Source organism: Lagenorhynchus albirostris, chromosome 16 (assembly GCF_949774975.1).
Source record: "Lagenorhynchus albirostris chromosome 16, mLagAlb1.1, whole genome shotgun sequence".
NCBI classification, from domain to species: Eukaryota; Metazoa; Chordata; class Mammalia; order Artiodactyla; family Delphinidae; genus Lagenorhynchus; species Lagenorhynchus albirostris.
Window position 1 is genome coordinate 60,625,324 of NC_083110.1, and position 26,093 is coordinate 60,651,416.

The 26,093-nt window shown below is 43.5% G+C and overlaps 1 protein-coding gene across 1 annotated transcript in view; it reads left to right on the forward strand.

The window, feature by feature from the left end:
* SORCS3 (sortilin related VPS10 domain containing receptor 3) overlaps window positions 1–26,093 on the forward strand; it is a 582,912-nt gene that overhangs the window by 453,801 nt on the left and 103,018 nt on the right. The window contains exon 8 of the mRNA XM_060125698.1: window positions 19,718–19,807. Coding sequence (XP_059981681.1) covers window positions 19,718–19,807 — 90 coding nt within the window. The remainder of the gene's footprint in view (window positions 1–19,717; window positions 19,808–26,093) is intronic.

Below are 26,093 nucleotides of genomic sequence, written 5' to 3' on the forward strand. Positions count from 1 at the left end.
CATTCTTAATTTCCTGATCTTTGTAGAATGGAATCATGCTACTTGCTCTGCCTAAATTGGAAGGTTGTTGTGAGGATCAAGGGAGGTACTACTAATGGCTTTGGAACGCTTTGAAACTACTAATGGCTTTGGAATGCTTTGAAAATTAGGAGCCCTATAAAATGCAAGAATCAGAGACTAATCCACGTGCAAAACTCAGCCTCTCTGTATTTTGTGTATGCACCTTCTCTTTAAAGGGTTTTTATAAGCCTATCACATGAAAGCTTACTAAATCTTTCCCCCAAATTCATTCCTTAATTATTCATGGCTTCAAGTCATTTATCGACATATGTGCATAATAAAATCGTCCCACATGTCTTCCATAGTGTTGGTTATCAAAGAAACCAACTTTCAATGATACACATATCTGTGTACAGATAACTGTAGATATCTTTCAAGACTCTTGAGTGCCTTCTTGTAGCATCTTGGTCCCCAGAGCCCTGGGTTTTGATACTTTAAGAGCCCGTTTTACGCACCTACGTGAGAGGTAGAAGAGCCTCGATGATGTGGCCACTGTATCCCTAATAAATTGTTATCTTTCTGAAAGAAAAACGCCCTGAGGCAGAAATTGAGTGTAATTATTAGAAGAAAAGCTATTTGGCAATATTTTAAATGATGTTAATTTGGCCTTAATGGGAGAGATTTTGAATGTTAAATAGCAATTTCATCATTAGGGGCACATTTACAACACAGGAGTTTAAAGAAAAATGAAAGCGTTTCAGAGATGATCTTCAAAAGAAATCCAATAAAAACATCTTCAGGTGAATATCCTTGAAGCGCTTTCAAAATCTTAAGTGTTTTTAACAGGCAGCACTAATGGAAGGTCTTTATTTATTTATCTTTAATGTTTATCAGAGTATAGTTCATTTATAAGTTGTGTTAGTTTCAGGTGTACAGCAAAGTGAATCAGTTATACATATACATATATCCACTCCTTTTTAGATTCTTTTCCCATATAGGCCATTACAGAGTACTGAGAAGAGTTCCCTTTGCTGTACAGCAGGTTCTTATTAGTTATGTATTTTATATATAGTAGTGTGTATATGTCAATCCTAGTCTCCCAAGTTATCCCTCTCCCTCCTTATCCCCTGGTAACCATAGATTTGTTTTCTACATTCGTGGCTCTATTTCTGTTTTGTAAATAAGTTCATTTGTAGCCTTGTTTTTAGATTCCACATATAAGCAATATCATATGATATTTGTCTTTCTGTGTCTGACTTCACTCAGTATGACGATCTCTAGGTGTATCCATGTTACTGCAAATGGCATTATTTTGTCCTTTGTTATGGCTGAGTAATATTCCATTGTATATATGTACCACATCTTCTTTATCCATTCCTCTGTCGACGGACATTTAGGTTGCTTCCATGTCCTGACTATTGTAAATAAACACTAATTATTAGAGAAATACAAATCAAAACTACAATGAGGTATCACCTCACACTGGTCAGAATGGCCATCATCAAAAATGTACAAATGATAAATGCTGGAGAGGGTGTGGCTAAAAGGGAACCCTCCTACACTGTTGGTGGGACTATAAATTGGTATAGCCACTATGGAGAACGGTATGGAGGTTCCTTAAAAAACTAAAAATAGAGCTACCATATGATCTGGCAATCCCACTGCTGGGCATATATCTGGAGAAAACCATAATTCGAAAAGATACATGCACCCCAGTATTCGTGGGAGGTATTTAAATAGCATGTAGCTGGGCTGTGTCTCTACACCTATAATGATATTAGTGGCTTGATGTAAAAGTTGTTAGTATTTGAAATACTTCCATGAATAAACACAAAATAGTGATCTGATCATGAAGTAATAATATTTAGTTGACCTTTGTGTTGAACATCTGTGTCCCATTTCCCATGCTTCTGGACTTGGGGAGGCTCACGATAGACCCCTCAGTCATTCCGGTGCGGATGCATACCTTGAATTTCAAGGCTGTTGAGATCCTCTGGGACAATTTGAGCAATAGGAGTCATGGGCCGGTGGATAAGGACTCCTCTCTTCCTGAGTCAGGAGGGCCTTCTGAGCCTTACCATCTTCATAGGGTCCCCAGAAGAACTGAGCCCCAGTTGCTTATAGTAATGACCAGTTCAGTAATGCACCTTGGGATGGCTTTCCCTTCCTCCTTGTTTCCTGCTTCCTAGTTCCACCACTCCTGTTCCCTAGAATCATTTCTCAAAAATAAACAAACAAAACCCAAACAACCCCCCTGAAAAAATAAACTACCTGCACAAAAGCCCTTGTCTCAGGCCTTCGTTCTGGGGGGAACCCAACTCAAGACAAATTGGAAAGACTCTCTCTTTGAGTTCCTGCTATGCATCCAGGATTGTAGATAGGGTGGACTCTACAAGACAGAAAGAATCACTCGCATCCCTGGATAAAATTCCTCAATCCAAACACCCATTCCCAGGCCTTCTAACTTTTCAGGGACCTGGCTTATTGCTTATCCTTCTGTCCCCTCTGCCTTAAGCTTATTCATCCCTCTTTCCGACTTTCCATCGGTGTTTAAATATTTTAAAATATCTACCATCCTTAAATTAAAACAAAACAACAAAACTTTCTTTGAACCCCATACTCCTCTCTAGAAATGACCCATCTTTCATTCACGACCATATTTCTTGAGAGCACTCTACCTTCCTTATCCCATTTTCTCGTTTCCTTCTCTCTTTAACCCACTTGAGACTGACTTCTGCCTCTGCTACTTCCTTGAAATTACCTTTGCCAAGTTCATCAAAGATATCTTTGAATGGTGTCTCGACAACACCACTCAGTAATGATATTCATGGACTCGTCTACAGCTTTGGAATCTCCTGACTGCTCCTTCCTCCTTGAAGCAGCCTCTCTCCTTCGCTCCTTTGATAATGAGCAGTCCAGCTCCTCTCCCTACCTCTTCAGTCTCTTCTTCTTCCTCTTCTACGGAGGTACCTCTTCCTCTGCCCACCTTTTAAGTATTTTCTCTGAGAATTTAAAATATTCTCTCAGAGCCCTCACTGGATTCCTTTTCTCTGCTCACGTCCTGCCCTCTCTCTGATCAATCCCTCCTGTCTGTTCCTACAGCAGAACATCAATTACAGACCAGATGCTGATGATTCCCCAGTGTCTCCTGCTGAGACAGAGTGACTCCTGGGAGGGGCTCTGTATTTACAGGATGTCCATCAATCCTTTCAGCATAGCGATCTCTTCACTCTATTCAAAACTTTGCCGTGTCTATCTCTAATAAATGATTCCTGTTTGCTTCTTCCCAAGAGATCTGCTGAGGCTCCATGGAAGTTATAATGCTTGTTGCTTCCTAGGCCAAAATAGCAAGGAGTGTTTCCCCTTAGTCTCAGAGAATTGTTCTGTAATTAGCTACGTATTGGAACCTAAGTATTTGCCTTTCTGGTAGTACATGGATGGGTATGTCTGGTTTAGGGGTGTCAGTTTTGTTTTTTTCTCATTTTGTGTATCACCTCTGAGTAATTGGTAATAGCTGCATAGAAGACTGTGTTATCACGGTTCAGTAGGAACGGCTGCTTTTGTTAATTAAGTGTCTCCATGGGCATGGTGGGCAGTAGTGGCATGTCTCCTGTGCAGTGCATCTTACAGGAAGAGTGGCACTCATAGTGTTTCGTTATCCAGGGGCCTCATATTGTCAGATGCAGCTTGGGCGTTCTGGTCTAGAAGGTGGTTATGCTTTTTCCAGGGACCACAAACGTTTCTGTATTCAGCTCAAAGGCATGAGATCAGCCACACAACTTGCAAATCTCTTCCGCTGTTCGGAAATCTGCAAGTTCCTATTTCCAAAGCAGTGATTCTTCAGAATGTTCTTTCCACCTAGCCACCCCACCAATCTTTACCCACCCATCAGCAAATTGGAAGAATTGTTGTCTTTGTTGGAAAAGGACCTCACATTTATTTAGTGTCAAATTTATATCTGGCACATGTGCATCTTACTATTTTCTTTATTCTACTTTATCTTCATAGGGTCTCAGTGTGGTACATAGCATCATCTTTATTTTTCAAAGGGGGAAACTGAATTTCAGGACCTTTTAGAGAATCACCCTTGGTTGTATAGCTCAATAAATGTCAGCATGAGGAGGATCTGACCTCAGGGCTGCCTGGGTTCATGAAGGATGACGAAAGAAGACAGTGACCCATTTCTCATTCATTTCCCCAAGCTGAAGACCCTCACATTAGCACTGAATAGCTGGTGTTCCCAGAGCTTCTCCAGATGACTGTAAAAGTGAAAAAGGCAGATGCTCTCCCTGTCTTGGTAGATATTCGGGGCAAGAAAGCCTCACTGCACTCCTTGCTCAGCGAACTGTTTGTCAGGATCTGTTTCAGTTTTGTTTCAGATCAGAAGCTTTTGCTCAGTCATTAACCAAAGAAAGGCTTAATGGAATTCAGTACAATGTAATCCTGCCCGCACCTCTGAGAGCTGTCCCTCAGATACACTAAGAGGATTATTCAAACACTCATCACTGAGGCCAAGGGGGGTGAGTGGCAGCATGGCTGATCATCATTCCCATCCCCAGCTCCACTCTTCTCGAGTCTTCTGCACTTGCCTTACACCTCTCTGTGCTCGATCCAATTTCCATGATGTGTTTCGGGGCATGGCATCTCCTGTGTCCCATTCCAGGATGCAGAAGAGCCGTTGCATCATGACCCGATCAGGTCTCCCTGTTCTCATTCTCTTCCAGGTTCCAGCAAGTCCCCAACACCCACTCTGCTAAGCGCAGCTCCCGGGAGGATCCCTTTTCTGGGGCCTCCTATTAAAGATAATTGTATTGTTGTAAAAACAACAGTGCTGATAATGAAGGCAGTTGGGCTGTTGACTGAGAAGCAGACTATTAAGTCCAGTTCTCTCCCCATTACCATTCTAACTAGAATATGCATTTCAGAGGTTCAGCTTTTAAAAATTTTACTTGTTCTTCCTTTAACTGCTAATGGGGTAAACAGACATTTTGGATTTCTGCAAGAAGCTTGTGAGACCAGCATTCTGAAAGCCCTCATGGTCAGCCAGAATAAGGTCTTCTTGGAGATTAATAGTGGCAGAGCCATGGCTAATCAATCAAGTTGATTTGATTGAACACCTACTATATACCCTGGGCTGTCTGAGACAGAATTGTTGATTGGTTGATTCATTCATTCATTCAACAATCATTTATTGAGCACTTAATATGCTCCTATTACTGTTCTTAATGAAAGGGATATAATGGTAGACAATACTGACAAAGTGTCTGTCCTCATTTTTTGTTCAGTTTAGATGTAGAGGTAGGACTGGATGGCCTGACAAGTCTCCATGAGTGACGCTCAAAGCACCTAAGATATGCGAGGCTTCTTTCCAGAGCGAGGGAGACCCATGAGGCATGATGTGATCAGGACATTTCCCGGAGAAGGCAAGGCTCAAGCCAGTTCCCAAAGAAGGGAATTAACTTGAGGAGTCCAACTTCAGGACTAGCCAGTGCTCCAAAGAGAGACCTTTAATGGCAGGAGACAGTGTCCATGGAATGGGGTAGGCAGGTGGGGGAGGGGTGGCAAGTATTCCTACGTTTAAGCCTGGTATCACTGTAACTCACTCTGTGACCTTGGGCAATTAACTTTCCTCCCTGGAACTCAGTTTTCTTATCACAAAAGGAAAGGATGGCATCCAAGTAGAGCTTTCAAACTTTTTGTTGTTGTTACTGCTCTTAACAGTGGGAACCACTTTTCAGACAGCATTGTTCAGGGAATTCCAATATGTAAAACAGATGCAGGTGGAATGGATCTAGTTTAAGAAGGGTGAGGGACTGTATCAGCTCCCCCACCCACCCAGCCTCCTCTTCACCTTTTTTTTTTTTTTTTTTTGCGGTACACGGGCCTCTCACTGCTGTGGCCTCTCCCGTTGCGGAGCACAGGCTCCGGACGCGCAGGCTCAGTGGCCATAGCTCACGGGCCCAGCTGCTCCGCGGCATGTGGGATCTTCCCGGACCGGGGCACGAACCCGCGTCCCCTGAATCATCGGTAGGTGGACTCTCAACCACTGCGCCACCAGGGAAGCCCATCCTCTTCACCTATTTATGGACACTCTCAAAGCATTGCTGTAGAATTCTAGAATAGAATCCAGTTTGGAAGGCAGTGGGCTGTATGACTCCAGAAATTCCCTTCTCATGCTAAAATTCCGTAAGTCTGCTCACTCTATGGGGCAGTCCATTGAGTCAGACATGTAGAGGGGACTGTTATTTGGAAGTATTTCTCCAATGTCAGAATTAAAAAAGAAAAAAAGATATTTGGGATGTAGCTAATTGCTCAAGAGAGTTGCTGAATCATTCTTCCCTTATTTCCTTTCACATCCATTTACTGAGGGCTCAATATGGAGATAATGCAATAGATCAAAAATTAAAAAGCAAAATCTAAAAGTTCCTGCCATGGGAGGGTTTATAGTCTAGTGAGAGAGAAAGAGATAATACATAAGCTAAGCAATAAAGAAGAAAAATAATTGCATACTGTGAGAAATCTATGCAGAAATAAGCATAACTGAAAGAGCCAGTAATAGCAAGGAGGGGACTTCATTCATTCATTGATTCCATCAGTACCTGAAATTTTTCCAGAGTTACTACTATTCACAAAGCATAGGGCCCCACTTTGGAGATTTTATAGTGAACCCAAGACAGACCCAGTCCTCTTCTCATGGGAGTTTATGATTTAGATGGATTCTCATCTCTGATAGTTATTGGGAGGCAAAAATAAAATAATATAAAAGCATAAATTAAGATAAAATTGTGTGTGTGTGTGCGTGTGTGTGTGTGCGTGTGCGTGTGTGTGTGTGTGTATAATATACCCAGATTTTGCTTTTGAGCCTGGGACACGTGAAGTATTTTCATGACAGGCAGATTCACGCACCCTCTTCCTAAACTGGGAGTCAGAAGGTCTGAACAGAAATCAATTCCTGCAATTTGTTTTTAACTTCTTTCTCCTTAGCCGGGATTGATTTTTGTCTTTGTGATCAATGGCAAAGAGAATAGCTCCATGGCCCGAGCAGCTGTTCAAGTGCTTGGTCTCGTTAGCCCCACATCCGACAAACAGAACTTTAGAAGCTGATTATGAAAGGAATAGGATGAAGATGCTTAAGGGATGGGCCTGATTACCACTGCCTTCCTGGTGAACAAATGCCTGCAGGTGTGGGATAAGGCAGAGGGACACCCTGCCGTCCCCAGTGGGTAGAATAGAGCGTGGTGACGCTGGGAAGGAGGAAAGCATTGGGATTCGCTTCCTGTTTACCAACCTGACTCTCTGTTTCCCTGACTCCCTTCCCTTTAAGCTCTTTCTTTTTCTTCCTCCTCCTATTTCATCCTTCCTACATTCGGAACTGCAAGCAAAACATCTGTTGCAAAAAAAAAAAAAAAAAGAAATTGATTGGTTCTTCTCCCTCTCTGTTTCTTGGACTTTAAAATTGTCTGATTCTTTAATCGCCGGTCTCTCCTCCTCCTCCCTTGTTTCCTTCTAATCCAGCTTGTGTGTAATGGGAGCGTGAAATTAGACACTTCCCCTGTCTCCCTCTAGCCTTGGAACTTCTCCAGGCCGGGCAAGATCGCTTCCACTTTCTCCTCTGAAAAATGTTTTCAGAAGGAATGCACACCTTGTGATAGCGTGTGGTGGTGATTCCACTGAATGCAATTAGGGTGGAGAGGGGGCCATACCCAAGGCCTTCTGTCTTGTTCTCCAGAATAAATGCTTGCCGTTTTACTGCCTGCCCCAGGCGGCGACCACTTCCAGATTGCGGTATGGAGAAATCATCCAAGGGCTCTTAATACGATTGTGTTAATTATTTCAGGGCGCTGTGTAACTGCTTCTTAGGTGTTCTTTGTGTATGTGGGAGGGAAGGCGTAGAAGTAGTGGCTTTCTTACTTCCTCTGAAATATCTGATATGAGTCCTTATGAAGTGGATTGAACATACCTCTTCCGTGTAAGAAACAGAAGTTTCTCGGCATTTTCTTGGTTAAAGAGTTGTCCTCAGCCTTCCTCCACAATTTTCACCGCCTAGCTAATCTTCTGTCTTATTGAATAATCTGTAGTTCTTGGAGAATCAGTTATACATAAAGAATCAGCTGACATTTGTTGAGTGGCTAGTATGAGCTAGGCATATTATTAATGCATTTAATTGTTATGACAGCCTATGAGGTAAGTCCAACTCTTACCACCATTTCACAGAAGACACACAGAGCGGTGAAGTCATTTTCCAGAGATCACACAGCCAGAGCAGAAGTTTGCCCTAGGCAGCCTGACACCAGAGCCTTCTTTCTCAATCTCTGCTCTTGTTCTGCTCTTTAAACGAGAAAGCGTCATGACTTAAACTTTCTTGTTTGCCTGAGTCAAACTGGGTCAAGAACTGTGTAAGGGGCAGTGAGTGGAAAGCTTAGCACAAAGTAAGTGCTTACAACATGTTTGTGGAGTCATTGAATGACCACGAAAGAAACTGGCCGCACAGAATCTTAGGAGATAGGATTTAAAGAAGACCTTCACGCTGAGACTAGGACCCAGCAACTGAAGGGATGAGGAACACAGGGGTGTGACATTTTTGTGTCAGGTGCACGCTGGGCCTTATGATATGAGGGTGCTTATGTGTTTTTAGATGAAACTGAGGTGCAAGAGCAGTTAAGTGCTTTTCCTACAGAGTCGTAATTGCCAGTAGGGCTGGGGGTGGGGGTTGGGATCCATGTCTGGGTTTCTGTTCTGAAGTTCTTTTCAGATTTTCACAACAAAGAACTAAGTCAGTAAGCCCAAAAGGTACAGAAAGATAAAATCCCCCATAACCCAGCTGTAACTCTTGGATGTTTTCTTGAAGCAATACTACGTTCCTGATGTGAACCACCTCTGCAGAGATAAACAAATAAAATTTTAATAAGATTATTGAGCAGTACAGTATTGCTTTCTTATTGCAAATGTCAAGTGAAAATGAAGCAGAGTGTCTATGTCAGATACTGAATGGCAAAGACTCTTAATAAAACCTACTACACACGCCCACTGTTTCTTGCCCTTCCCCCAAAGTGCCTCTTCTGGAAGCAAGCAACCCCCAGTGAGCCACACACTTGGATCTCCCATCCTGCTACCTTTCCATCTCTGCTGGTGATCTTTTTCTTCTTTCAAGCTCCATCCCCACCTTTTCTCTCCACGTGTCCCTTTGGTGTGTAGGATAGTTCAGCGGTGACCTGGTTTCTCCAGTCTTCTATCCTCAGATCCATCATCCCATTCGGCAAAGAGGATGTCCTTCAGTATGAGAATCCCCTCTCCTCCTAAAGCAGTGGGAGTGTAAATAACACCTGTTTATTCACTACTTATTACCAGGTGTGTGTGCAGTTATGTGAGTGTGTGTGTGGAGTTAGGCACACATGAGCTGAAATCCCAGTCCAATCCTTTGCCAGCTGTGTCACTCTGCTATCTCTGTGTCTCAGTCGCCTCATCTATAAAATGAGGTAGGAAGAGTGTGGACTTCACAGTGCCAAGCACTGATTCTGTTGTAGTCTAGAAAGATCATAAGTTGTGTCAACTATTGTGGTTCTGGGCTGGGGCGTTTCTCTGTTTTATATTTCTTATCCTTTGCCCTGCGCAGGGCACCATAGCACTGGCATTCATCTTGTATTGTCATTTGTACACTTTACATGTTTGGCTTGTTTTTACAAGGATATGGTGAACTCCATGAGGTCACAGCCCCATGACTCCTGTGATACCTGGCACGGCCTGGGCACAAAAGTGCTGACTAAGTATTTGCTGATTGATTGAGAAATGTAACACATAGTCGAATTGGGGCCAGTATCCCTAATGAGATGTCGAAACGTGATTAATGTTCAAGGGACGATGTGAATTCGGCCAGACCTTTAATTAATATGTGGATGCGGCAGTGGGTGGGGAAGAACATCTTGTAATGTGCTTCTTTGTTTCCCACAGGAAAAGCATGACCTGGTTTTCCATGCTGTGGTGTTGCCAACCACTCAAAGGAGTATTTGATGTAAACTCACGACCCACTTGTAAAAATCCATGCAATTATCTCCACTTTGTGTTTTTCTGATCTTGACTTGGTGAACACAGACCGAAGCAGCCTGGCAATTTGAAAAGAGCCTTGGGCTTCAAGTCAGAAGTTCTGAGGTTGGCTTTGAGCCTGGTGACATAATGTGGCCTGTCTGGGCCTCCGGCCCCTGAATTCTAGCATGGCGATATCATTAGACCTCCTTTGTGCTCCAACCAAATGAGATTGAGTCCAATAATGAGAACTGATGGCATGAAGTAGAATACAAATATGAGTTATGACATGGGTGCTGGATACTAAGAGATGGTTAACTGGGAACAGGCACATTGTCTACCCTCGAAGATAATACAGTACAAGAGACCTAAGATGTTCCCTCTTCCAGTAATTCAGGACAGCGGCTGATAAGTGCAACAAGAGAGCTACAGACAAAGAGCCCTAAGAATCAGAGGATGAAAAGCTGAATTCCAGCTGGGAAATTGGGATGGGGGAGGACTCTTTAAGGAGGTAGCTTTTGATGTAAGCCGGTGTGAAATTCCTTAATGCTGGGATTTGTGTCAGGGTGAATCCCTCCAGGTAACTGGTCTTAAACTAGCTATTCTTTGGAAAGGCTCTGCAGTAGACACTTCAGATTTTTTCAGGGTTGCAGAGTGTAGTGGACATTGTCAAAATTTAAAGACCCAAGTTCAAATCCAGGCTCTGCTACTTTGGAGCTGAGTGACCTTATGCATGTAAATTAACTCATCAGTAAAGTGGGGCTGCATAGTATCTCTCCTCCAAGGTCATTGTGCATGAGGGCAGACAGTGCATACAAAGTGGTGAGCACAGAGTTTGACTCTCCAACAGTGACGCTTCTGCTGGTGGAGGACAGGACAGGCATGACCCAGAGAGTACAATGGGGAAGCCCCAAGAAGTAGCAGAGTAGCAGTTGGCATTTTACAAATATTCATGGCTCTCTTGGGGAGGTGACAGTGTTTTCTGAGAAACAGCTTGACAGATGGTTTAAATCCGTGCACTGCTGTCCCAAAACGAGGCATGCAAATCCCATGTTGGCAAAGTTTTCCTGTTATATCTAGCAGCCCAGGTATCTCCAAGTCTGTCTGGAAATCCCATGTCCCAAAGAAGCATCCCTGCTTCTCTAGAAAATTAATGGCTTTGTTTTCCTTTCCCTTTTAGGATCTTTAAAATATTTTGCACATATCAGTAAAATTAGTCATTCTCAAAGCAGCTATGTGCACCTGCCATTCATCCCATGTGGCTGAAGACACATCTGATCTATAGCTCTGCCCATCCATTTCTTGCTTTTCTTCTCATAGTCTGTATTGCCTCTAACCTTTCAGTCTGTAGATAGCTATAGCCCTACAGACTATCTAGAGCTACTGGCCCAACGGCAAATGTCAACGCCCCAAACAATCAATAGAGTGGACATATGTGGGTCACCAGCTTGATTTCTGGACTGTGGCTGCTATAAAAACCATAGACAGAGTGGTTTATAAAAGCAGAAGCTTATTTCTCACAGGTTTGGAGGCTGGCAAGTCCAAGATGAAGGAAGATTTGGTATCTGGTAAGGGTCCACTTCCTGGTTCATAGACGGCTATCTTGTTGCCATGTCCTTACATGTTAGAAGAAGAGAGAGCTCTCTGGGGTCTCTTTTATAAGAACACTAGTCTCTCCCCAAAACCCCACCTCCAAATACCATCATATTGGGGATTACGTTTCAACATACGAATTTTGGGGGGGGACACAAACGTTCATTCTACAGCAATTTGTCAGTGAGAATACTTCTAAAATCTTTGGGTTCCTGGGTACACATACAGGTCGATCATAACGCCCTACTCATTGTATTTGTAAAGCAATTTATAGTTAACATGAAAGCATTTTATTATCTCATCTCATTTACTTTTCTGTAAGAGAAGGATAATTATTATTTGTTCCGTTTTCATAGAAAAATAACCTTGGAACTCCAAGAGACTAGTCACCATGCCTAAAATTGCATGTCTGGTACATGATCAAGCTGAAACTAGAATCACAGATGTTACAGATACTGGGATCGTCTACCTTTCTTCCTTCTTCTCCTTCCCACTCTTTAGTTTTTGTTTTCTGAAATTCTGGGATGTTATAGAAAAGACAGAGCCTGGCTTGGGAAGATTTCAGCCAATTAATTGACCTCATAATGTCTTCCTGTATAAAGGAAAAAGGCTATGTGATATCTCAAAGAGAAAAACTTAACTAAGTGTAGGAAGGCTCTATAAGCTTGACTCCTTGCAATATCTTTTCTAGCCCTTTCTCAGTTCGTCTTTTACAAAACCATATTAAACTCACAGTGCACAAGAAACAGGGACATTTGTGAAAGAGGAAGCAGGGGAGGTGTTTTGATAGGAAGTTTTAACATTTGTCTTTAAGGTTTCCATGGGTAGTGTTTCCTTTTTCTGTGAAGCTCTGGCATCCTGATCTAGAACTCAACATAGACTGTCTCTGTTTTAGCTTTTTATCTGTTATTATATTAACTGGGAGTATTCGAACGCTTCCAAATTTTATACTCCAGGATGACAGTTCAAATCCATATCAGTTCTTTTTTTATTGTTGCACTTATTTTCTTTGCCATTTTATCCCCCAACAAAACTAGCAGAGGAAAGACAATGAACTTGCATTTTGCAGGGTCAAGTGGGCATCCCAAGAACTTCTTCCCTTCCTTTTAAATTGTAAAAGCTAAAACATGAAGATAAGACTTGCAGCTGCTTAATGGTCAGATCTCTGGCACAAAACACGTTGACTTTGTGGTCTCCATAGGTGGTCTTCTCTACAAAGTCATCCTTGCTGAGGGCAACAAGAAGAATTTCAGTGTTCTCTCCCTGGTCGATTCTGACCAGGTAGCCCATGTGGCAACCCTGACACTTCCTGAACAGCCTCCAGTTTACATATAAACTGTTGCCATGGTCAGTCACCCTAAGTCCTCTAAGATATTAGACTGATACAGGCATCTGTGCCTCTAGTTCAGCAGGGACAGGTAATATGCATTGAGTACTTAGGATGTGTCAGGTATAGGGCTAAAACTCTTTACATGCCATGGTAGATTCATTCCTCATGATAGCTTGTCATTAGGTAGCCTTAATGTCTCCATTTTCCAGAAGAAAAACTTGGGAAGGCTAAATTACCTGTTCAAGGTCACCAAACCAGCAAATGGCAGAAGCAGGATTCAAACACAAGTCTGGGATCCCAGCCAATGTGCTAGAATGCTTAAAAACCAGAAGAGTCTTCTTTGAAAATATGTAATTGGAAACTTATCAAGCCCAGCTCCTTTATTATATTTGAAAAAACAGCCTCAGAGAGTCAGGCCTACTGGTTCTTCTTGTTTGTGTGGTCTAGATCTAGACATGGTCTTGGTCCCATGCTTTTCTAACTCATCACCTTTTCTCTACCTTACTAGCATTCCCCATAGGCAGTGAAGGCCCCAAGAAGTCTCTTGGCAGGACTGGTGAAAGTGGAAGTTGATCTGTCAGTATTTTTTGGCCAATAGTGCGCTGGCAACCTCAGTGCATGTCTTCCCTCCAACACCGGCCTTACAAGCACACGCGTGCGTGCGCGCGCGCGCGCACACACACACACACACACACACACACACACATCCCTCATACAAAGAGGGAGAGAGCAATATTGGCTTCACATCAACTATCTTATCTCACATCTATTCTTGGTAAAGCTATTCTGGGGCTGTGTTAGGGGCCCGATAAAAAATTTTATGGGCAAATCTGTTTCAAAGAGGTTCAGCCTCAGCAGGAGTGCTGTGGTAGGCATTAGATCCACTCTTTCTAGAAACAGGCAGATAAAACTGCATATTGCATTAATATCCCAGAGCCTCTGGGACATAAAACGAGCAAACACCAGTTTGACAAACACTAAATTCAGCATCAAACAGTCTAGCAGAGGAGACGGCTTGCTGATAGGTGCCTTGTTCTAAATGCTGAACACGGGTTTGATTCAGACACTTAGTGTAGTGTCTTAGCAGAGCGCTTTCAGAAAATGAGCTCAAGATGACGAGACGACATCACCTGCCATGTAGAAGCCATCCTGACACTTAAAGCTGCATCCTAACGAGACCCATGGCTATTTACTGACTCCTATGGCCCGGTAGTCAGAAGCCTGTTTCTTTGTTCTTAAAGAAGAAATACGATCTTTAAAGGAATTACGTAGGTGGAGAGGAAGAGAAAGGCCTAACCACATCAAGACTTATTTTAAATAATCTGAATAGAATTAATGAGCAAAGAAATTGGAAAAGTTAATTGTGCATCATAACACTCCGCTGTTCCCTCTCATTTTTTAAGGAGGAGGAAACAATGCAAGGGCTGCGTGAGAAATAACTAACGTATGCCTATAAAGATGGTCATTTCTCTTGGCTTGGACAGATTCTTCACATCGTACTGGACCCAGCAAGGTCCTCTAGCTGGAAAAGCTTCTAAATGTCACTTCCTATGAGGGCAGCAGCTCTCGTGTAAGCTGAATTTAGCTGTGGCCTCTCCCGTTGCGGAGCACAGGCTCTGGACGCGCAGGCTCAGCGGCCATGGAGCACGGGCCCAGCCGCTCCGCGGCATGTGGGATCTTCCCGGACCGGGGCACGAACCCGTGTCCCCTGCATCGGCAGGCGGACTCTCAACCACTGCGCCACCAGGGAAGCCCTTATTCACCAGTTTCAACAGCAGCACTATTCACTCCTGTGTAACAATAGAGCATTGATTTCTCAGGGCTGGGAAATTGACATGAACCCTACCAGAGAAAGATCTGCCTTGTTGGTGGGCATCTTATCGAGGAAATTGAGAACTGAATGACCTGGGATCCATTCCCTTCCATAGAGAGGTTTGGAAACCTCACATAGTCTGAGGGACCAGCATAAACTTTGCAGTCGGATAAACTTGGGTTCAGATTCCAGCTCCACCAGTTACTTGCTGTGTGTCTTTGAGTATGTTGTATGAGTTCCCTATGCCTCAATTTCTCCTCTGACCATAAAGCAGAAAGCTGGTACGTACAGAAGAATAGTGCTTGGTATTTCATAAATGCTCAGAAAACATGATATTATTGATACTTTTACCTTGTAGGGTACTAATAATAGTTTTAACAATAATAACAGTAATAATTATTGTGGATATTGAATAGTATTGTGGATCTAAAGCACTCATCACATGATAGATATTCGAAAATATTAGTTTCTGCTTCTCTTCTCAAATTACCTGCGCCCACTTATGAATTCTAGAGACACTAGAAGTTCTCTTCTATCTGTGGAAGAAGCAGGCTCAATATGACTCAAGGCCCTCTGGTTCCATTTTGGGGGGCAAATTTCTCTCTCTCCTGCAGGGCAAGTCATCATCTAGAAGCAAGGAGAAGTGACAAAAATATAGGAGATGTCAGTTTAGACTTGGTTACGGCAGGCGTGGGAACAAGTCAGCGGAGACAGATGTGTTTAACGGCCAATGTATTTGTCCAAAGGAATCATTTTCACTGGCCAGGAGCCCAATTAAACCTGTAAAATGGAAATCCAGAAAATCAGCTTAACGAGCCAGTCATTAGTAAGGAAGAGGCCCAGCTAATGCTGTGTTTAGCATGACTGATGGTCCCAGAGCAAATAATTGGATGACATCCATCAAATGTAAAATAAAAGGTGTCACTGAAAGGGAAAGTAGTAATAATCTCTGGGATTTACAGTGCCAGCAAATTTGCTTGTAAGGAAGAGAAAAGTTCATCAAAATAGATTAATAGGCGCTAAACTTTATTCCTTCCTTGTGTGATTGCCAGAGAACCACACAAATAATAGCGGAGAGGCAGCAAAGGCACTAGGCTGGTATCATTCCAGCACTGGGAGGACTCTGCTCCTAAGGGGGAATATGCTAGAACTTCTATTTGGAGATAAGTCCCTGTGACCAGCAGGGACTGGGCAGGGATGGAGTTCTTCTCTACAGCCACCGTGTAGCCACTAAACAATGGAGAAAATCGAACTCAGAGGCTCTCTGTTTAAGCGATTGAATCACAATTCATTGTTCAGTCAGTAAGTAGTGACTTCCTGCCCTATGCCTGCCGCTTTGGAGATGTGCTCATTCCTAGTTAAATTTTTAAGCATAGGCTGGAGTTGTACAGTGGCTGGGACCATGAAAGGTTGTATGATGTTGGGCAAATTAGTGACCTCTCTCAGCCTCAATGTCCTGACCTGGGGAGCATATATATATATACACATATATCTCCTCTACATGTCAGGAATATATACATGTATATATATAAGTGCAAATGAAGTATGGTTTATAAACTGCTTACTGTAGCATCTTCCACGTAATATGTTTTCTCACTGCATGGTGATTACTATTCCTGTTGTTTTTATTACCTCACTTCTCTTCTAAGAAGACATCATTTTTAAGATGCAGTGTCAACGTCATGGCTGATTCTCTGGGAATATGAGGAAACACAAACATGTACACACAAGTCAATTACAGAGATTTAAAAAAATTTTCTTAAAGATGTTGGAATTAAGGAAATGTTACAATTGTTGACATGAGTAAGATGAATAGAGGATTTGTCTCAGTCACAGGAGGAGGAGAACAGGTTTAGAGCCAATCTTTACTAGGTTGATATTTGTCTTATCTTGGGCAAGTCATTCCATATCTTATAGACTCTGCAGGGTTGTCAATGGGATTAAACTAGATAATTTATGTAAGGGAGGTTCTGGAGCGTGGTAGATGAACCCAATTGATGACAGTTTTATCATTTTTTTTTATCATCATGCATCCACTGATTGCCTGCCGTGAGACCAGCATTACTTAGTAATCAAGAAGTTACACCCTTATAATAAGACATGGAGGGACCATTATAGGTGTATGTGCACCACAAGAGTAAATGTCGAAAGTGCTATAGAAATGGAAATAACAAAATTCAGGAGATGAGAGGAGGGAGAAGTTATAATGAATCGGTGGCATCCACAACCCTTCCATGAACTCCGGGGCCTTTCACTGAGGTTTCTGCAGTACAGAGAGTGGACGGCCAGGACAGAGGCAGGGCTGCAGGAGCCAGCTTGATGTCACTGGGGGAGGCTATGGCATCAGAGGTACTGGGGAACCTCTGGGCTCCTTGGCCTTCGTGCAGCCCTTTAATATTTTAGATTATCCCATGGTAGTTCTGAAGTGTAATTCCATCTTCATGCTTTATTTAAGCAGAAACTCTCCCAGGTTGTGTGTGTGAGCTTGTGTGTGTGTGTGTGTGTGTGTGTGTGTGTGAGAGAGAGAGAGAGAGAGAGAATCTGTGCTTGCACAGGGCCATACAGGCATGGCTGGGCTGAGTTCCAGAGTCAGGTCAGCGGGACCCTATCAAGGGGACCACTCTGTTCTCCTTTGGCCCTTGGTAAGTTAGAAACCCCAGGGGGCCCTGCCTTGCTCTGTGGTGCTGATAAGAAGCCTGGTGGTGCTGTCATCTTGTTCCCTGTGGAGGTGACTGGGTCTTCGGGGGAAATGCTGCTTTTAATTGCTGACCTCTGGCCAGCATTAGTCACGGGATTCTGACGCTGGTCTAATTCACTAAGGGTGAGGTTGGTGAACCTCAGGATGTTCTGTGGAGAGCTGATTGTCAAGCACATGATGGGAGACCAGAGGATATATTTGGGGGTTTAAAAACTTTATCACTGGGTAAAAGGTCTTCTTGGGTGGGGATGATGCAAATGATTTAGAACTATGTCAGAGGTGGTGGTCATACAACATGGAGAAGGTTCTAAATGCCACCGAATTGTACACTTTAAAATGGTTAGTTTGATGTTGTATGAATTTCACCTTAATTTTAAAAAGACTTTATTATCACTGTAAACACAAAATTCAGGGAAGTGGCTACATCTCAGAGGGGGGCAGGGGTCAGGACAGGCGAGGAGCACAGCGGCATAGAGGTGTATGTCAGTTGGCACTGAAGTTCTTGTTCTGTGCTGCTCCAAGTGTGGTCCCCAGACCAGCAGCATCAGCATCATCTAGAACTTATTAGAAAAGACAATTCTTGGACCTCATCCCAGACTGATTGAATCAGAGACTCTGTGGGGGGGGCCCAGCAGTCTGAGTTTTAACGAGCTTTCTGGGCGATTCTGATGCATGCTGAAGTTTAAAAACTACTGATCTAGTTCTTGGGTTTGCAGGTACGTTTATATGTATTGGTTTATAATTAAAAATAAAACCAAATTAAAGAAGCGAATAAATAGGATCATGCCAGGACTCATGGTGACTGTGCTTAGAACCAAGGGTTATATTTTAATCTGATTCTATGTAGTTGAGATGTATTTAAAAAAGAAAAACAAAAGACTTCTCAGCAACTCATTGGTCTTAATCTGTCAACACCCCACCTGTAAGCCAACACGGAGCAATATGGCTTCAGAACAGATGTCTTATAAAAAAAAAAAGTCTTGGAATACAAGATAAGAATGATTCTAATTAGAAAATAGAGATGTAAGGAGAGCAGTGACCATCAGGGGGAAACCAGTCTCCCCTCTTGGTTCAAAGCCTAAGACTTTGCACCAAGGTTTTTCCAAGGCTCTGCCTTCACACTGACTCGAACATCTGTTCTACCTGGCAGCTTGTGGGGCCTGCTTTGTGGGCTTGCAATCTGCGCAGGTCAAGAGAGAGCCACGGGAAATGCCATCTCTTAGAGTGAGGAGCGATGGGTGGCTTTCAGTAGAGAAGTTATACGCCCCCTGCTCCCAGCAGCCGCTGTGGGCGGGCACTAGGGTTGGACCAGGGTCAGGGGACTGGCCTATCTTCAGCAGGAGCCTGGGCTTCCAGTGATTGCTTCCTCAGCACAGCAGCCTGGTTGCTACTGTCCTCCTGTTATTTTCTCTGAGCAGCCTATGTTGTCTTCTCCTGTGAATATTAATTTCCCCTGAGTTAGGATAATCGGGCCAAGAGCAGCCACCTGCAGAGCTATGCCATGTTGGCGAGACTTTCCAGCAAGCCCAGGCCAGGGCACCCTTTCTTGGAGTGGTTTCCAGGTTCCTCTAAGAATCCATCTGTTGCCAAGTGAGGTTTCAGATGTTGACTCCCCCTGCCATGAGCTAGTAGAACTGAGACTCAGACATAAGATTTCTGACTTTCAAATCCAGAGTTCTTTCTCTGACTTTTGATGCCTTTAATGAACTAACACATGGAAAGAATCAGTAAATATCTGCTCAATGCGTGGATTTGTAAATAGGAAGGAAAATAATTGTGCTCAGAGAGGTAGCGAAATTAATTTCAAAGTAATAAGGCTTTGAGCAATAGTAATTGTTCAGATACAAAACAAATTTTCTTTGACAATCATGTCATCATTGCAGTGGATGAAAAGCTGTTGAAAAAAAAAAGAATATATAGATCACGGGTACAGCAGACATAGTAGCTTCTCTGTTTTCAGTTGAAAATATTTATTAAGTGTGTATGTATTCAGAACACCGTGACAGAGTACAGAGCCCCTGCTCTCACAGACATTGCCAGCCACAGGGGAAGACTGTCGGAATTACTCACTTATTGTCTAGGTGCTGTGCTACAGGAGCAACTCAGGGCACTGTGGGGTTGGAGGACCAAAGCCAACAGGGAGTATATTCCCTAAAAGGTTGTTACAAACCTACTGTGGCTGTTGGTGGAGAGGCTACTGCTCTCCACCTTGTGCCGTGATCCGTAGCTCCATCTGACCTTTTGTGTTTTCCCCACGATACAGGTAACAACTGGTGGAAGAGCCAGCTACTACGTGTCTTACCGAAGAGAAGCCTTCACTCAGATAAAGCTGCCCAAGTACTCGCTGCCCAAGGTACGCGCCACCTGCTCCCCTGGGTCCTGCCAGATAAAGGGGTGGGGAGAGGCTGCCTTGCTGGGCTGCAGAAGGTTTGATCCCTGCCTGGGAGACAGCTGGCATTCAGCCGCACTTAACCACTGTGGGGTCTAGCCTCTGCTGATGTCGCTGAATCTGGGTTCTGTGTTCCCCTCTCAGCAGGGTACACAGGCAAGAGCTTTGATTTCCTATGATTCAAACATCCGATATAATCTTGGGTCATTTCCCAGGACTGGTAGTGAAAGGAACACTAGCTTTGCAATCTCTTCTGAGGGCCCCTCCCTTTCACAAGGGCCTTATTGACAAGTAAAGGGCCAGGCTTAGAATGGTCCAGGCAGAAACCATAGGTAGGTAGGTAGGCAGATAGATAGATAGATAGATAGATAGATAGATAGATAGATAGATAGATAGAGGTGGACAGGTTAGTCTCATGGCTTTCTTGCTTTTCTCTACCCTTCAATGCTAAATATAAATGTACTGCCTGTATTTCCACTCCCTTCTGCCACTATGAGTAATTAAAAAGGAATAATTTACTATAAAATTAATATCAAATCATGGCATTTTAACTCCTGTATTGGAAAATCATAAAACTTACTCTTTGGACCTCATCCCCTGTGAACAATGGCTTCTGGGAGGAGACAGATCTTAGAACCTCGGTATGAATGTGGGAGGGCTTTAGTTGCATCACCTATTAAGGCTGCAAAGAAGCAAAGTCTCAGGTTGGACATGTATCAAATGTAATGGTAAAAAGACTTGGATCTCTAAGTTGGTGCTAGGAAACGTATCATGAAAGGCGAAATGAGTACAGAGGTAGTAGGGATTATGGGATAAGAAGGTGGATAACCACCTACCCCTGGTTGCTTTTATACTTTCACCTATTCATATAAGCATGCACATACCCATTCATTCATTTGTTCCTTCATTTATTCACCCATCGATCTATTCTTTCTTCCATTTAAGTTTTTACTCTGTGCCAGGCACTGAACTAAGCTCTGTGGTTAGAGTGGTAAATAAGATACACACGTTCCCTGCCGTAATGGAGCTTGTATTCTCGTAGAGAAGAGACACTGAACAAGCAACTGTGGGTGTAGGGAGTATTATAGGTACAGAAGTTCAAGGGCCATTGTGACATGATAGTTGGAGCTCACCAAATATGGGTAGAGAAGACAAGTTTCCTAAAGAAAGTGATGCTTAAGATGATTCAAGACAGATAAGGAGTTAACCCTGCAAGCAAGTGTTCGGGAAGCTGGTAGAAAATACATATACTGGCCCGATTTTGAGAGAGAGTATGGTTCATTTAACAAACTGGAAAACTATATTGAGAGACTGGGTTGCACAGAGAGAGGTGGAGAGGCTGATGAAATTCACAGGGACCATGGGAAGTAGCCTCAGGGGCCATGGGCATTAATTTCTCATTTTCTCTAATGTCCCTGTGATTGGCTTTCTAGGCCCATTGTATAGGACTCCGCTTGCAGAATGTACCCATCAGATATTCTAAACCCAAGCAGGAAAGAGGTATCCCTGCTTGCAGAAGATGAGGAAGTTCGTGACCATATTCTTTCTAAAGGAGAATGACCCTTAGCGGCAACCTGGTGATTTCCACGTATTGGCCCAGGAAAAGAGTTTCGGGAACTTTCCAAACCACATTTCTCCATGTAGGGCTTATTTTGCCTCTTGTCTGTATGCCTGTTTTATGTATTTTTAAACTTCTCAGAAAAGCAAACAGTTTGCTCCCCTGGGCAGTGTGGCTGCAGGTGGGGATAAATGAAGCCTGGCGTCAGTCACAACCCTAGAGCCCTCCATCACCGATTAGCAACCGCATGGCAGTTTACTGTGGTAGACTACCGTCCGTGCAGCCCCTTCGACAGAACGTCATCTGGAGCAGCTTCTCATTAACATGAGGGCTGGCGTGAAGATAGCTGGATGGTTATCGATCCCCTTTATTCGTCGGCCTTGGCCGGGTTTTCATAGCCTGGGCCGAGGAGGTGAGGACGGAGTGGGTGGAGGGAGATGGGTGATTTCCATCGTTTAGAAACGGAAATGGCTTTTTTTTTTTTTTTTTTTTGCGGTACGCGGGCCTCTCACTGTTGTGGCCTCTCCCGTTGCGGAGCACAGGCTCCGGACGCACAGGCTCAGAGGCCATGGCTTATGCGCCCAGCCGCTCCGCGGCATGTGGGATCTTCCCGGACCGGGGCACGAACCCGTGACCCCTGCATCGGCAGGCGGACTCTCAACCACTGCGCCACCAGGGAAGCCCCGGAAATGGCTTTTAAGCAAGTTGTTGCTGTTCCACGTTGTGCTGCAGTTGCTGCTGGGCATCTTGCTTAGAAACAGAAACATGGCAGATCTGCCCATCATCATGGCCCTCCCACCTCTACTCCCAGCTGACTGTGCAGAATACACTCTCCTGGGGCACTCCATGGCTTCAGAGTGTTTTGCAGGGGAGGAGATGAAGGCCATTAATAAAGAGTGACATTATTAAGAGCAGCAGCCTTGTGCTGAGTCCTCAGTAACCCAGCCCCTGGGCATTGGGCTGGCGCTGAGTCTCAGGCCGATGGCCGTGTAGAGCACGCACCTGCGGAGGGCTTGGAGAGAGATGACAGAAGCCATGGCAGCCTCGGGGAAAAGGAGATGGAGCTCAAGAGCAGAAACCCAGGGCTTTCATTCCAGCTCTGCCTGCTGCTCATCTGTGAGCCCAGGTCTTCTCATCTGTAGAATGGGCATCATAATACCATTCCATCTGGCAAAGTTGTAAGGATGCAGCAAATGGCTCATTGTTGGTAAAGTGTAAAGTGCTGGGCAAGTCTAAGCAGTGATTGTGTTCCAGGGGAAATACTACTGACGCTCTTAGCCTGTTGGGTGAGTTCCTTGTGGGGTGGGGTCGTGTTCCAGGCCGCTCTTGCTCTGCCTCAATGGACCCCTCTGAGTCTCAAAGACCTCCTCTTGCCTCTTGGATTCTGGACTTGTTCTTAACTCGCTACTCTGTCATTTCTGCAAGAGAAAAAATTGTTTCGTGTTGGTTTGTTTGTTTCTGTACGGAGCTCAGTTTGGCGGTAACAACGTTGAGCTTGACTTGAGCCCCAAGCTCCTGGAAACAGCAACATTTAAGAAATCCCCCCACGCTTTTGTGTTCCTGGATATGGCTTACTGCAAAGAACTCCCCTTCTCTTAAATGTGCCCCGTATTTACCTCTGGCAAGACCAGATTCCTGTTCTTTGTCTCATAAATGATTCACTGAACTGTTTGTCCCCACTGACCAATCTGGACAAAGTGCCTACTAATTTGACTGGACCAGACTTAAGTCTGGCTTTTCTCCTTAAGAGAATCGCTTGACCCTAAGGAAAACAATTTCCTGTTTAACTACTCCTTACCCCACTCCCCGCAGTTCATTCTAGCCTTGCTTTACTTCTCCCAATACGAGTAATTCTTTTCTGTCTTCACTCTGAGGTGCTTGCAAATACTTTGATCAGAGTGTTCCCCCTATTCCAATAGTCTTTTCCAATCAACTCTCTCCTTACCTGAGTCTGGGTTTGTTTTTGACAGTAGAATACAGTTAATCCCACTTTGAATAATGAAAGAGAACAGGGGGAAATATGTTTTAGATAATTTATTATAATGATAATGACAGTAATGTTAACCTTTCCTTAATTTCCTTAGGAAAATTGTCCTTAATTTTTACATTTCCCCGAATACTGATTTATCCTTCCTTGCTGTGTCATGGCCTCTCTTCTTAAAGAGTTATCTGTAGTTTTAACCTGTTTTCTCATTTTCTATTCACTCTTGAACCTACTGCTAGTTGCCCTCAGCTCTCCCACATCCATCTCTCCACTGTCCCGTTAAAAATCTGCTAGCTGGGGGCTTCCCTGGTGGCGCAGTGGTTGAGAGTCCGCCTGCCGATGCAGGGGACGCGGGTTCGTGCCCCGGTCCGGGAAGATCCCACATGCCGTGGAGCGGCTGGGCCCGTGAGCCATGGCTGCTGAGCCTGCGCGTCCGGAATCTGTGCTCCGCAACGGGAGAGGCCACAACAGTGAGAGGCCCACGTACAACAACAACAACAACAACAACAACAAATCTGCTAGCCGTTGTAACCAGTGGCTACCTGCATGCCAAATCCAATTAGATGTCTCTACATCTTTATCTTTTGGTTTTTTTTTTTTAAACTCTCTGGAGTATCTGACACTGTTGGGGAAAAAAAATCCACCCATGGTACTCTTCGCTTTGGCAGTGTTTTAATCCTGGTTTCCTTTTCTGGATCCCCTTCCCTTGCCATCCCTGAAGTGGGGATGTTCCTAAATTCCCGTTGCATTCTTCATGGTTCCTGAGTGACCTCATCCCTTCTCTTCACACTGATGACTCCTATATCCACAGCCCCAGCAGATATCTCTCCATTAAACTCTGAACTATATCGTTAACTGCCTATTCGAGGTACATTCCCTTAAAGAACCCGTTTAACAACTGAGCTCAGAGTCTCTACCTTTTGGCCCTTATATCTCCTCCTTTTATTTACTTACTCCATTTATTTACTTACTTACTCCATTTATTTACTCAGTAAACTACTGTTGGATGTCTACCATGTGCTAGATACTCTGGTAAGCACTAAAAATAAAGTGACAAATAAGAGAGACATAGTGTCTGCCATCTGAGAACTCATTATAGTCTAATGAGAGAGGCAGATATCACACAAATAATTATAGAAGTGATTGTTAATTTTGATTGTAATGAATACTCTAAATAAAAAGCAGAAAATTTTGTTATTCAGGTATCTGAGATATTCAAGATGTGTCCTTCTCCCTTCTGTAGATTCTACCTCCTTAATATCTCACAAGTTCATTTCGTAGAGTTCTCATAGAGAATCTACTTCTTCAGTTCAGGTCCTTGTGTATTACTGCCTAGATGGTTGCGATGACCTTTTAAGCCTTCTCCCTTCCTTCTAGCATTGCCCCATTTAAAGCCACTCTTCACAATGCTTCCACATTTGATATTATCATGTAATGAACTTGATCATCTTCAACAAAATCTATGCATTAATTAACCAACTCTAATCCTCCCTTTCTCCTGCTTCAAATCTTGTGTCAGCTTTGTACTTCCTCTCAGGGTAGAACTTCGGTGTGCCGTACAGAACCCCTTATGATGTGGCCACTGTCTATCCTCACCTCCCTCAGAGGAATATTGCCTTCAGGTTATTCCAAGTTCCATACATTCCCTTGAATACTCCACCTGTCTCTCACCTGTAAGCCTTTGTTCACCATTTTCAGTACGTCTATTGTAGTCCTTAGTCAAGTTCACGAAAGGCCACCTGAGTCTGTGATGTCTCCACCACCAGATGGGCATATTCTTGAGGTCAGGTTCCTGTCTGTATTTATATATGGTGTTTGGCACATGGCAAATGCTTAATGACATAGGTGTTTCTGTAATGAATGAAGTTACATTAGGCCCGAATTACAAGAAAATGTTTCAATAACACGGAAGTATTTTTACTATTGTTCACCTAGGAAGTCATAGGTTTAGATTTTCAAAAAGCAACCATGATTCTCCCTAGTGACTGTATTGGGAGGATGTAGGGGCAGTGTTGTTTATAATTGTTTTAATAAGGAAGTGACACATGCTTTGGAGTTAAATTAGGGTAGCAAGATGAAAGAAATAAGCTTTATTGTCATTCAGATTCCTATAGGACCATTTTTAACTAATGATGCTTTTCTTTGTTCTGGAAGACTTAATATTCTCATTATTGGTTGACCCCTATTCAACTCTAAGACCTATTAGGAGACAGGGCACATAGTTCAGAGTTTTTCAAAAAGTGATTCCCTAGATTGCATGCACTAGAATCATCTGGAGGGCTTGCTCAGGTGGCAGAATCTAAGACTCCACAACCAGACATAATGAATCAGAATCTCAGGCACTGGGACCCATGAGTCTGCATGCTATTAGGATCGCCAGGTCATTTTGATACACACCGAATTATACCCCCACTGGTAAGGAGTTTAACCTCTTTATTCAGATAGCCTTAGGTTCAAATCTTAGTAATATAATTTATTAGCTAAGTGACTTTGATAAATTAAGGATTTCTCAAGTGGACATCCCATAATTCTATATACTAGAGAGTAGTCTCTCATCCTGGAGCCTGGAATACCTGCTCACCAGGTAACGTAGTCCCAGTGCAGGTCTAAACTAAGATGCACTCACAGCAAATCTGGCTGCCTCTAATGCTGAATGCCCCAGTGTTTTAAGTTGTTTTTTTCCCCCCTCACTTCTTTTACATTAGTTT